This window comes from Pinus tabuliformis, chromosome 6, assembly GCF_031772625.1.
Source record: "Pinus tabuliformis cultivar Carrire ecotype Pingquan chromosome 6, CPIR1, whole genome shotgun sequence".
NCBI lineage: Eukaryota > Viridiplantae > Streptophyta > Pinopsida > Pinales > Pinaceae > Pinus > Pinus tabuliformis.
This window is the reverse complement of record NC_142292.1, coordinates 1,864,924,721-1,864,937,792: the sequence shown is the minus strand read 5'-3', so window position 1 is coordinate 1,864,937,792 and position 13,072 is coordinate 1,864,924,721. Positions and strand designations below refer to the sequence as shown.

Below are 13,072 nucleotides of genomic sequence, written 5' to 3'. Positions count from 1 at the left end.
ATCTCTACAAATGTTCCTAAGACTTCATTGATTTGAGGGGAGACTTTAGCACTTGAGTTGAGGCTAGGATTAGATAGTTGATTTATGCTTGAGAGCTAGAGCCACTCATCTCTTGGCAGCTAGTAGAGTGGATTTGCAGTGGGGCTAGGGTTTTGGCATTGGGCAATGATATGAGCAGCCCATGTTCCACTATTGGGTTTTGACCAATTGCAAGATATGTACTTGAAGTTGCAACAACATTAATAAGATGTTCTCTCTATTTGACACTGATTCCCATGCTTACTCATGGTGGTTGTATTGGTTGTCTGATACTTCATTATATTTGTATGTGTGCTTTCATATACACAATATGTTATGGACTGATACATAGTGGTTGCATGTATGTTTTTCTTTCGAATCTGTGTTTACTTGTTCCTTTCCATGTCAGTGATCTATTGTGAACTACTTTGCAATTAACTTCTGGCATGTTCATGTTTATTGTATGTATGATTGGGCTTAGCTCACTAATACCTTTCATGGCATACCTCTTCTTATCGTTGCTGACACTTGTTTGTACCTATTTATGTAATTTGTTAATCTTGGGTTGATTTTTTTTCACTGCCTGAGCATTTCATTCTTGTCCCCATTCTGACACCTTCTCATTTGATAACCAAGTGCAGAAACATTCATGGTGACAGCTAGGCCCACATACTGGATGGGGCTCCTATTCCAAACGGCGTGAGGTCTAATTGGGACTTCATACCCGGGAGACCCCCTAGTTGTTGGCGGTACATTTCAACCCGTCAACAGGACTCAAAATGACTCCAGAAGTTCAAGACCTGAAAAACTGCCAAAAATAGTAAACTGTGCTACAATTAAGGAAACTAAAAAACTAAAAGAAACAATGGTGGGGGTCCAAGTGGAATAGGTGGGTGGCCACCAATATCCACCTGGATCAGGGATTTTCAAGGTTGAAGGAATTGACTATTCCAAGACTTTTTCCCCTATTGGCAAGATGGATTATATACATCTTGTATTTTCTCACTTCCTCCCAAGGTCGTTCAATTTACCAGATGGATGTAAAATGTGCCTTTTTGAATGGATATCTACATTAGGATATTTACGTGGAGCAGTTTCCTAGTTTTGTACATGATCCTTCTCTTGTTTGTAGGTTTCAACTTTCTTTGTATGGTCTCAAACAAGCTCCTAGAGCTTGGTACGATAAGTTGGAAAGCTTTTTTATTGCTTTTGGGTTCAACCATTGTCATTTTAATGCTAAAGTTCACACTCAGAGATAAGGATATGATTTATTGATTCTAGTTATGTATTTGAATGATTTGATCACAAGAAGTTCTTCATCTATGATTCCAAATGTTAAAGAAACATTGATGGGACAGTTTGCAATGACAAGTCTTGGTATGCTACATTACTTTATTGGCTTGCAAGTTCACTAATATTTATAAGGGATCAAAATATTTTAGCAAAAATATGCCCTTGAGTTACTTTAGCATTTTGGCATGGCTAATTGTAAGCCTACACCTACTCCTTTTTAGTCTGGTGTTACTCTTACCACTAGTTGCACCTCACCACAAGTGGATCCTACATTGTATTTCCAACTAGGTGCCAGTCAACTATATTTGACACACACCTAACCTAACATTGTTTATGTAGTCAAGCGAGTTTTTATATTCTCTTAGGATTTTGATTAGAATCACTAGAAAGTAGCAAAGCATATTCTAATATATATTTAAGGCACTTCCAATTTTGGCATATATTTACTGTTGGTTCTCTTGAGCTTGTGGGTTTCATAGATTCTGACCGGGCTAAATTAGTGAATGGTTGAAATTCGACCTATGCATTTTCTTTTTGTCTTTGTTCTATTCCTATTGTTTGGTCCTGCAATAAATAATCAACGATTGCGTTATCTATGACAAAAGTTGAGTATCGAGTTGCAATTCTCACAAGTCAAGCAGTTCTTTGGTTGCAACAATTATTGCTTGAATTTATCATTCAATGGGATCAACCTACTCTTATATGGTGTGATAATAATAGTGTAATACATATTTATAGAAATAATGTGGAGCATCAACATACCAAACACATTGAGATCCATATACACTTCATTCGCCAACTTATTCAATATGGTGTTTTTATCTTAGAGTATCCACCTACTAATAAACAAGCAACAAATATTTTCCAAAAGTCCTCGGCATCACCAAGGTTTCTTCAATTATGATATTTTCTTGGAGTGAAGGAAGTTGTACTTGGGGGGTCATCTTGAGTCCTTTCTGCATCTCTTCATTTTTTTCTTTCTTTTGTTCTTTGTACGCTCTTTTAGTAGGGGATTTTTATTTCTATGGGTTTTTCTCTCTTTCTTTGCTTATGAGAGGTTATAAATGGGTACCTAAGTAGGCCTCATTGTTGATACTCATTCTTTGTTTTTATCTCCTCCTTATGTTTTTCTTATGGGAGGCTGTTAGAGTTCCAATAAAAGAGCCTTGGAACTCGTAAGCTTGCATAACATCCTTATTTGTTGCGTCGTAAGTCTTATCTTCTAGTTATTGCTAAAATCTTCTATTGCTCCTATAAATTAGGTTGATGCACATTATTTTCCTCAATCAATGAAGTGATTTCTCTTCATTCTTCATTGGTTTGTCTCTTCATTCTTCATTGGTTTGATATCTTGGTAGAAGGTTATTATTTTTTGCAGTCTTATATGTGGGTGCCTTTACACTTTAGCCATGATCCTAGGCCATCCCATATGGGAGTTAAACCCAAACTAACTATGATACCATGTTAAGAAAAGAGTGTAGAATTATTACTCACACAATACAATCTCTCTATAGCTCTACATTAATCAAACAATGTTACACATATAAATATAATGAGCTTTATTTCAATATAAAAGAACTATCTTAAACACATAATCCTTCAGAAAATATCTCAACATCACACCAAACTAGGAAATTAACTAGTTGAAAATAATCTCTCAAACCTACTAAACTTCAAAAACCTCCTAAATAATAACAACATACTCTCTATTTAAAAAACAAATTCTAGCTAATTATAATAAATTATCTCAATAATTTATAATCACACTCATATAAGACAATAAAAATTATATACTCTAACATTTTACTAATAACATACATGAAATGAATGCATGTCATAGGTTTCAAGCATGTCATAGGTTTCAAAGCAACAACTTTGAAATCAACAATTTGACATAATTTTGAGATAATTTAAGTGGTAGAACACAAATTTTTTGCAAAAACAATAACCTCAAAGTAAAATATTATATATTTCTTTTTAAAATTTAACAAAGTGAAATTTATTGCAAAAAATTTAACAATCACAATGGAGCAAAATTAAACATTAAACTAATGGACGTGATTTTTTTATTTTCATCGTATAAATATTCAAATGATAATTTCCCCAGTTAAATAGTGCATTGTAGTGCACAACAATGGGCATCGATGGTATAACAAGTATTTAAAGGTTGACAAAAAAAAGGTAAAAGTTAAATTGAAAATTGCTTGTATATAAACATATCAAATTACAAACACATTTAATTAATAGCTTAACACATGGAATCACCTAGATTTTTAGGCGTTTATATTTTTAGAAACTCCTCATCAAGGGTTAAGGTAAATTTTGATGGGGGAATGATAATTTATCATTAGTGGTTTTAAGTATATAGTTTTGTGGTTTATGGTATTATTTCAATTGTATTGGGATGGAAAGAAGTTTATAAATAGGTTTATTAGTTTCTATTGAAAAGTGCCAAGGATTAGAATAATGTGGGATTGTGAGTTGTAAGAGGCTAAAGGTTGAAAAAATGTGGAATGTCCCTTCGAATTGAAGTTAAGTGAATGGGAAAACAAAGTATGCTCCCAACCATGCTTTCCTTATATATTATTATTCTAGCATAGATACATATTAATTCTAAATCTTCCAAGTACCCAAAGGGATCAAATATCTCAATAGGCAATCTTCATTTTGAATACAAAACTTGAAAAAAAGTTTCAGAGAGATTTGATTCCTCTCAACCCTCGGTAGATCCAGAATTAAGATCGATCTATATTGGTACTTAATAATATTATTTATATTTATAAAATTTTAACATTTAGAAACATTCTTCTTTTTAATTTTATTAAAATCTTAATAATACATATAGATACATGTTTTATAACTTTTTAAATTTAACTTGTTAATGTTATATATATATATATATATATATTTGAAATATAATGGTTGTTGAATTTGTTTATATATATATATATATATATATATATATATATATATATAATTTTTTGTAGGCTGTTTAATTATATGTTTTGAAATACTAATTATTATTGTTTAAATTTATTTTAATGTAATATGTATATTATTATTATTTTGGGGAAACTTTGTTTGTAATTTTATAAATAAAAATAAAATCACAAATTGAATTAAATAGATTTATTATTTTTATTATTTGTTAATTTTTATTATTATTTTCAATTGATTTGGTATAATGTTTTATTATTATTATTTTATTTTATTTTTTTCATTTTAATGATACTATAACATTTAAATATTTACACCAATTTACAACCACTACAATATCTCCTTCATACCTAGCCAATAATTTAAATGTTTACACTCATTTATGGACACTACAACATATTCCCCATCCTAGGTTGGAGAGCCCATCTCAACCCAAGTACTATTGCTTGAAATGTTAGTTCTCTCAAATTATTTTTTACATAGTTGCTAGTACTTAGTTTAAATATAGCTAAATTAAAGTAAAAATACTCAAATCAAGTTAGTGTTAAAGTCAAATTATATTATAGTTAATTTGGTTTTGTGATGCAGGAGCATCCGAGGGGAGGCGACAACTAGACAAGTTGTTTTGATTAATTTCACTTTTAGTTTTTTTTTTTTTTTTATTTTTAAAGAAGGCTCTTAACAATGTTTTTATTTTAAACTGAACAATAGTTATAATAGGATTTGTTAAATGTTAGATGAAACTGAATGAAACTGGAAAATAACTATAATGTAACTGAGGTGGTTCCTCAACAGTATGAGGCTGCCAACAAGCATAAATAGGCAACCCAAAACCAAAGTGGGGTTGCTGCCATCTAGATGAAAAAAATGAAAGAAAGCATAATGCTGAACAACTTTTTTTTTTATGAATTTAAAGAAAGCTTACATGTATTCACTGTTTCAGAAGCAACAAGTATAAATTACTGTGCATGGCAATTAAACAACAAATTGTGTGATTAACATTCAAATTGTGCACCGAGACTGAAAAGATCAAATACGACAGAGCCAAACCATCCAGGTACATTACCAAATACATACTATTTGATTTGAATGAATTTTACAAATATATATATATATATATAATATATATATATATATATATATATATATATATATATATATTATATATATATTCAGGTCCATGGAAGTACAAGATAGAACTTCCAGATTCCACACAGGCCTCAAGACACAGAGCCCTCAAAAAATAACCAACAGTCCTTCATACAAACGAGATAGGCCGAGGAGGGTTTCCACAACCTAGATAGACCAAAGCAGTACATAGACGAACACAACACGAAACAACACACAGACACAACCAACAACAGAAGGCCGAAACACATTCCCAGAACATAAAACAAAACCGACAGGATGGGCTCATTGCACAGGAGGCAACCAAGTATCGACAGACCAATAAACTAAAACCCCAAGGGTTAAACAACTATAGCCCGAAACGAAAATGCAACCGCAGAGCGCAGTCAAGGAAGGACCCTACTCGATTTAAGCACATCGGCTCCAAATATTCAAGGACGAGACCACAATGTTTCATCCCTGAGAGCCAGCCCCTTGCAGGCATAGTAAAGAGGAGAGGAATACTTGCACAGTGACAAGAAGATTGTCAGAGAGGAAGCATAGCTATATAACACACAACAACACCAGAGAAAAAGCAAGGAACTTGACCCACAATGAATACCTGAAGGGGAGGCCGGACTCCACAATCGAGCCACGAGTTGAAACCCCAACCTGAGTGCAACCAACGGTCGAAGTGCCATGATACCAGAGCGTGCTCACTAGGAGCAAGGCCGTTAATAAAAACTACAAGAGGGCGAAACAGTGGAATCGGAACAGGGTTTTTACCTGTCAAATAAGTAGCCAAGCCATCGATGAGAGTAACAGGTGGAGGGCCTTTGAAATGTGACCAAAACCCAGTTAGAAAACATCATCTACAAGATGTAAAAGAATCGTTCACAGACAGTCGAAATAAGGCATACCGGAATGACAAACCAAACCTGAGACCTCCACGGAAAACAAAGTAGTGTACAACCACCAGGTCCAACGAAAAACATTCTTATAACTAGCAAACAATAGAGGACCAGAACGAGAGAAGAACCAAGAGGATAGGGAGCAACAGAGACCCATCTTCTTCCGGAGCCGAACCAAACAAGCCACAGAGGAATAGACACATAACTCAAACGAACAACAACGCAAATGAGCCCAGGTCGAGCCATACCATAGACGTCGTGCTCACACAAAACAAGACCAACCTCAGGCTGGATTCACATTGAAGGTGCCATAAACCCTCACCAAACCTTGGTGTGTGCCAGCGCGGGAAGGACCAAGGACGAGCCAGCTGCCACATAAGTCTTGCCACGCAATCGTCTCGGGATCGCCATCATTTAGTGATTGGTAAATTAAGGTATTTTGTTAATTGTAATTCTACATTGTACCTAGCAACAATAATAATGTTTTATTGTAGTGATAATGTTTTTGTTGAGAAGGTTTTACATTTTCTGTGTAGAGTATAAATAGACATATTTTAAAGGGTAGTGGTTCTTTCTTTAAAAGATATGTTAAATATATTCCCTAAATAATATATAAATATAAATAATGAAATTTCTTTATTTAATTATTTGTTGTTTGAATTGACAACCATTTTAATTTATTATTAATACTTTTTATTGATTTCTTATTAATATTAATAAAATTATATAATTTTCTTATTATAATTTAATTTATATCTTAAAATTCATTTCATTTTTATGTGCTTAAACTAACTTTTGTAATGAACAATAAATACCAAATAATATAAATAAGTAGTTTTTATTTTTAAATAAATGTATAATAATTAAATGAATCTATATTAAAAAAATTATGTGTCTAATAATTATATATATTTATTTATATATATTTATATATATATATATATATATATAATATATATTAAATAAAAAATTTATTGTTTGAATTTATTAGGGATTGATACTCTATGGATCAATCTATTATTTATTTTTAAAGATCAATTTTCACTTAATTATTAATGTGCTTATTTTTATTTGTTTATGAATAAAGTTATTTAATTTGATTAATAAAATTTTAAATCTATTAACTAACAATATATGAACTTGTTAATTAATTACTTTCTAAGGTGTAAAGATTTGCATAAATTTTAGTGAGTAGGAACCATTTAAATTGCATAGTGTTGAAAGACACATAAATAATCGCTCATAGAAGAGGAATAATGCATTTAGTTGACCTCAAAACAATCATTATAGAACAAGACCTGAACCAATCATATCATAGAGAAATCATTTTAAATATTAATAAAAAATAATAAAATTCAATTCATAATATTAAACTATGGGAAGTTGCATTTTTTTTGGACCGAAATCAAAATAATATCCCGATACATAATAAAATAAACCTAACATATAAATAATAATCACAAATAAATATTAAATGTAATGAAAACAATCCACCTATAAAAAAAATCCCCCACTTGCTTTGCTTTCCTAGTCAACCTTCCTTCACGATTAGAGATGCTTGATGAATGATTAAAAGATAATCGCTTGATGATTGATTGACATATGATTGCTATGGCTGTGATTGATTGACACATGATTGAGGGATTGATGTTTACCTCCCTACAAAACTTCAACTTCTTTCACTCTTGTTGAGATAGGTACCTCCCACAAAACTTCAACTTCTTTCGCTTGCTATCAGTATTGTCGTTTAAAGAAAGAAGACGATGTGACCAAGGAAAAAAATGCAGGGTGTGTGTGACGGGAGCAGGAGGTTACATCGCCTCCTGGCTCGTCAAAAATCTTTTGGCGAAGGGATACAATGTCAACGCCACTTTCAGAGATCCAGGTTTGCTATTGTTGTGATATTTTATATCGATTGCTCGCTCAACATAACCTTAACCTGACCAGTGGCTTTGCTTGCTTAATCATAAGTCTATTTGACTGATTCTGTAGAGAACGAAAGCAAAACTCGCCATGTTATGTCCCTCCCGGGAGCCAGAGAGCGGCTTACGCTATTCAAAGCTGATATCCCTAAAGAGGGTACCTTCGATTCTGCCCTTAGTGACTGTGACTTCGTTGTTCACTTAGCCACTCCCATGGATTTCACCATAGACGGAGAGGTAAATAATACTAATCACTCATATCCACAGTTTCCCAATCATTCAAAGTATCTTTATGTTGATCTAGATTCGGAAAATATCTATGTGATGAACAATAATTCAAAGTATCTTTATGTTTATAGGAAAATATTTATGTGATGACAAACCGATTAGGTTTGTTGATGTTGATGGTAGATTTTGTGAATATTTTTTTTAGTGAGAAATATTGATTAATATCTCTAAAATGAAAAGAGGTCAATTGTTAACCCCTCTACGAACCATCAAATTGTAAAATATTTTCCAAATCTACAATCTACATACATTCAACTATCATTCCATAGTCATTCAATATGTTATGTTTAACCCAATCCCATATTGCAAAATATTTTTGGGTATCCGATTCATTAGATATAAGATGACTAAACCCAATCCCATATTGCAAAATATTTTTGGGTATCTGATTCATTAGATATAAGCTAACTAACCATATTTTCCAAATCTGCAATCTACATACATTCAACAATCATTCAATGTGTTATGTTTAACCAATCCCATATCTCAAAATATTTTTGAGTATCTGATTCATTAGATATAAGATGACTAACCAAAGTGAAGTTAACTGTTTAACTTATTCTTTTCTATATTATTTGAGAAATATTCTGGAATCTGCAAGTAATCCAAGATACCATGAAATTTTGACTTTTTCAGGCACAGACAGCTGTTGTGGAGGCAGAGGTTAAAGGGACTCTAGATATTTTGAAGGCTTGTGCAAAGGCAAAATCTGTTCGCCGTGTAATATACACTTCCTCCATAAACGCAGCTTCTCCGTTGAATGACAACGGAAAATTCAGGGACTGCGTTGACGAATCCTGCTGGACTCCTGTCGATCTCATCAGGCGTGAAAAGCCACTTTTCTGGGTAAATTCGGATTTGTTATGAATATTGAATTAGCAGTTTTATTTATATCATTAATGGAGATAGAAGTAATGAGATTTTTGATGTTCAGATGTATTATGTGGCGAAGACATTATCAGAGCAAGCAGCTCTTCAGTATGGATCGGATCATGGCATTGAAGTGGTGACAATAGCGCCAGCCCTAGTTGCCGGACCTTCTCTTACACCTACGCTTCCTGCCAGCATTGAAGAAACTTTAGGATTGATCACAGGTATTTTGGATTTTTGAGATTTATGGTAGATTAATGTTATTGATTATTTACCCAGTAAAATACAGTAATCTATCAAACAAGTTTTTTAGAATACCCTTTACTGATATGAAAATCTTTTGAATTTTCTCAAAAATATGTTTGAATAAAAAAACTAATATGCCAAGTCCTGTTAACATTAACAAATTAAATAACATGAGACATCCTTTTATTTCTGAGTATGCAGATCTTAGATTAGATTCATTTTCCATGTGATTTTGAAGGTATGACAAATTTGTCATGAAATAGAACTGGAACTTTGATGCTTTACAATGCTTCAAGCAGAATTTCTGCTATATCAAAACTATCCATATACACAAGACGAACACAATAATTAAGGTTCCAACTTTAAGCATGTCAGAGTTTTCATCAACAGTTGAATCATACAGAGAACTTGTTACATCAAATAGCTTAATTGTATTTATAATAAGTTTGGTTCAAATTTTATGAAAAGAGATAGAGAGGTGGGAGTTTTATAAACAGTTGAATCATACTGAGAACTGTTTGTATCAAATAGCTTAATTGTATTTATAATAAGTTTGGTTCAAATTTTATGAAAAGAGATTGAGAGGTGGGAATTACTTAATAAGTTTTTTTTAGAAAAAAAATATATATATATATATATATATATATATATATATATTTATATTATTAAAAAAGAAAGTACATTCTCAAAACTTTTCTTACATTCTTCAATCTTTCATTTTTTTTGGTCCCTGCTTTGATCTTCTGTTTTATAGTCATATATGTTTGAGGGAATTATAGGAATGTAGTTTTGCATCAATAAAACACAGTTCAAAAATTACAAAAAGATGAAGCTAGTGAGCATAAAATCTACTAGCGATTACATAAATTCTAACCGGAGTAACACAGTTGAAATAAGCCCAGTATGTTGTGTCCATAGAGCATGAACACTACAAAGAGAAGGAACGGGAGTTCAAGAGCTCACCATGTGATTAAGCTGAAAAAAAACTATGTTGTGTCCATAGAGCATGAACACTAGAAAGAGGAGTAGGACCAGGAGTTCAAGAGCTCACTATGTGCTTAAGCTGCAAAAAAAACTTACCTAGATCGGAGTGAATGCCTTTCTCTAGAGGAGGTCTGCCACTTGATTCTGCTATATGTAGATGTGGGTGTAAATTATGTTCTGAAAATAGTTAACCAATCTTCTAATACTCCCATCCAATTAAGGAGGATAGAAAAATTGAAAGAGGAATGATCCCTGACCCAACCTATAATGCTTTTGGCATCTCCAGAGTTAAAAAAAAACTAAATTAGTTTTACATATTTTTAATATTCCATATTACAAGTGTACACATCCTCTTTTGTATTAAAGAACTGTACCAACCTAAATTCTACCTAACCTAAATAATTTGAAGGCAGAAAAAAGCCTCACAATTCCTTAATATGACCTAATTTGAAGGCAAAAGAAACCCTCGCAATTCGTTAATATGATCTTGTTATATGGTTTTCATCCAAATCTAGGTAAAACTGAAAGTAAAACCCTAACTTTTGGCGATGGATTGGATTCCGATTTTGGTGAAGTCATGGTTCCGCTCATGGTTGCACACCATGATTATGGTCACCAAATCTGAAACCTCGAATTCGAAGAAAATCATGGAGTGTTGTTTCATAGATTTTAAGAAAAGTTGGCCGGAAAAAACTTATCAATATGATTACAGGCTATGGAATTATATATATATATATATATATATTATTAATTAAAAACCATAAACTCAAAAGGTTACAGAGAGTGATTTCCTTTTGCATGCCAACCAAACATTCATGGTCTTACAGTGACTTTCAAATGCAACAGGGAGTCAAGAATGTTACGAATGGTTAAAGGAGTTCCAGTGGCTCATGGGCTCCATTGCATTAGTCCACACAGACGATTTATGTGATGCCTACATATTCTTGATGGAGCATCAATCTGCAAAAGGTCGATATATATGCTCTGCTCAAGATCTCTCTCTCACGGAGCTGTGGGATTTTTGCAATAAACGCTATTCACAATTCTGTCCACCACTCCAGTAAGCAATTTATGCGTTTATATTTTCATTTTTATTTTTTACGTTTTGCTTTGTAAAGCCACTTCCTAATGACATTAATGGATCATGTGAATTGCAGATATCCAAAGGAAGATGATTTTCTTAACCACGTGCCTATTTCATCCAAAAGATTGTTGGATTTGGGCTTCTCCTACAAGTATGGCTTACCAGAAATTTTTAATGAAAACATTGAATTTGCTAAAACGATAGGCATATTGCAATAAACACGTAGGTCATTATTTCTTTAGGAATTGTGGATAGATGGAAAAAGTATCTATGTGAATCAGATTGTTGGGAGATTTAATTAGTTTGTAGGTTTATGTTTAAAAAAAATAAAAAATGATTGAATTTGGGTTGTATTTTCACACTCACTTTAGTCTATTATTTAGATTAATAGTCATTTTGGGATTCAAGCTGGGACCACTCAAAACATAATGATAATGGTTTGGAAGTTTGGAAGTTTATTAAGCCTAGAGGTTTTAGTGTAACTGAAAACCTAAAATGGTATCCAAGCCTTGTCCAAGGCCCAGATTTGCTTTTGAAAACTGGTGGATTTTCACACTCACCTAGTTAGGAATAGATCAACCTGAGACCAATAAAAAAAATAATGATAATAGTTTAAAAATTTACTAAGCAAATTTTAATGTAACTGAAAACCTAATAATTTGGAAATTTTTGAATTAAATATCATTAATAAATTATTTTTTTATATAAATTTATATTTACAAATATAAAAGGAAGAAATTTAGAATTTTTGAATAGTATATAATAATAAAAATAAATTTTAAAAATTTTTAAAAATATTTTTGCTTCCTTAATTGAGATTAGATCCACATGTTAAATAGAAAAATTAAATAGTGTCACCCACCTTTAACCCCTCCATAATAAACTACACAGATCTATTAATCAAAAGAGATTTTCTTCATCATTAAAAAAATTAAAATATTAATAATAAAAAATAAATAAATAGCCATTAATAAAATTAAATATAAATTAATAATATATCATGTATTAATTTTTATAAAATACTTTGTAATCAAATTAATTTGTATTTCCGATATCATTAAAAATTGGAATATTACATTTTTTTTTTTTTTTTATAATGTTGAAAATATTTAATATTATATTAATATTTTATTAAATTAATAATATTAAAATAATGATTAATATATGAAAAATATATTTTTGAATATATAATATTTAATGATGCTAAAATTAAAAATCATGAGAAATATATAAATCTTAAATTAAATAATGATTATTAAATTGAATAAAATGAATCTATTAATTTTTACTGTGATGATATGAAAATTTTAAATTAATATTTTTAAAATAAACAATATAAAATTTAAAATAAAAATAAATTAAATAGAGAAAAATATAAATGTGATATTAATTTTTAACTTGATATATATTTA

General features: G+C 31.2%; 1 protein-coding gene across 1 annotated transcript in view; it reads left to right on the top strand.

Annotated features, from left to right (window-relative positions):
• Positions 1-11,903, top strand: part of LOC149266548 (putative anthocyanidin reductase) — a 21,854-nt gene extending 9,951 nt beyond the window's left edge. The window contains exons 2-7 of the mRNA XM_089408592.1: positions 8,020-8,151; positions 8,259-8,425; positions 9,119-9,322; positions 9,411-9,570; positions 11,423-11,636; positions 11,734-11,903. Of these exons, the coding sequence (XP_089264718.1) occupies positions 8,020-8,151; positions 8,259-8,425; positions 9,119-9,322; positions 9,411-9,570; positions 11,423-11,636; positions 11,734-11,878 (1,022 nt within the window). The 3' untranslated portion in view covers positions 11,879-11,903. The remainder of the gene's footprint in view (positions 1-8,019; positions 8,152-8,258; positions 8,426-9,118; positions 9,323-9,410; positions 9,571-11,422; positions 11,637-11,733) is intronic.
• Positions 11,904-13,072: the final 1,169 nt, after the last annotated feature.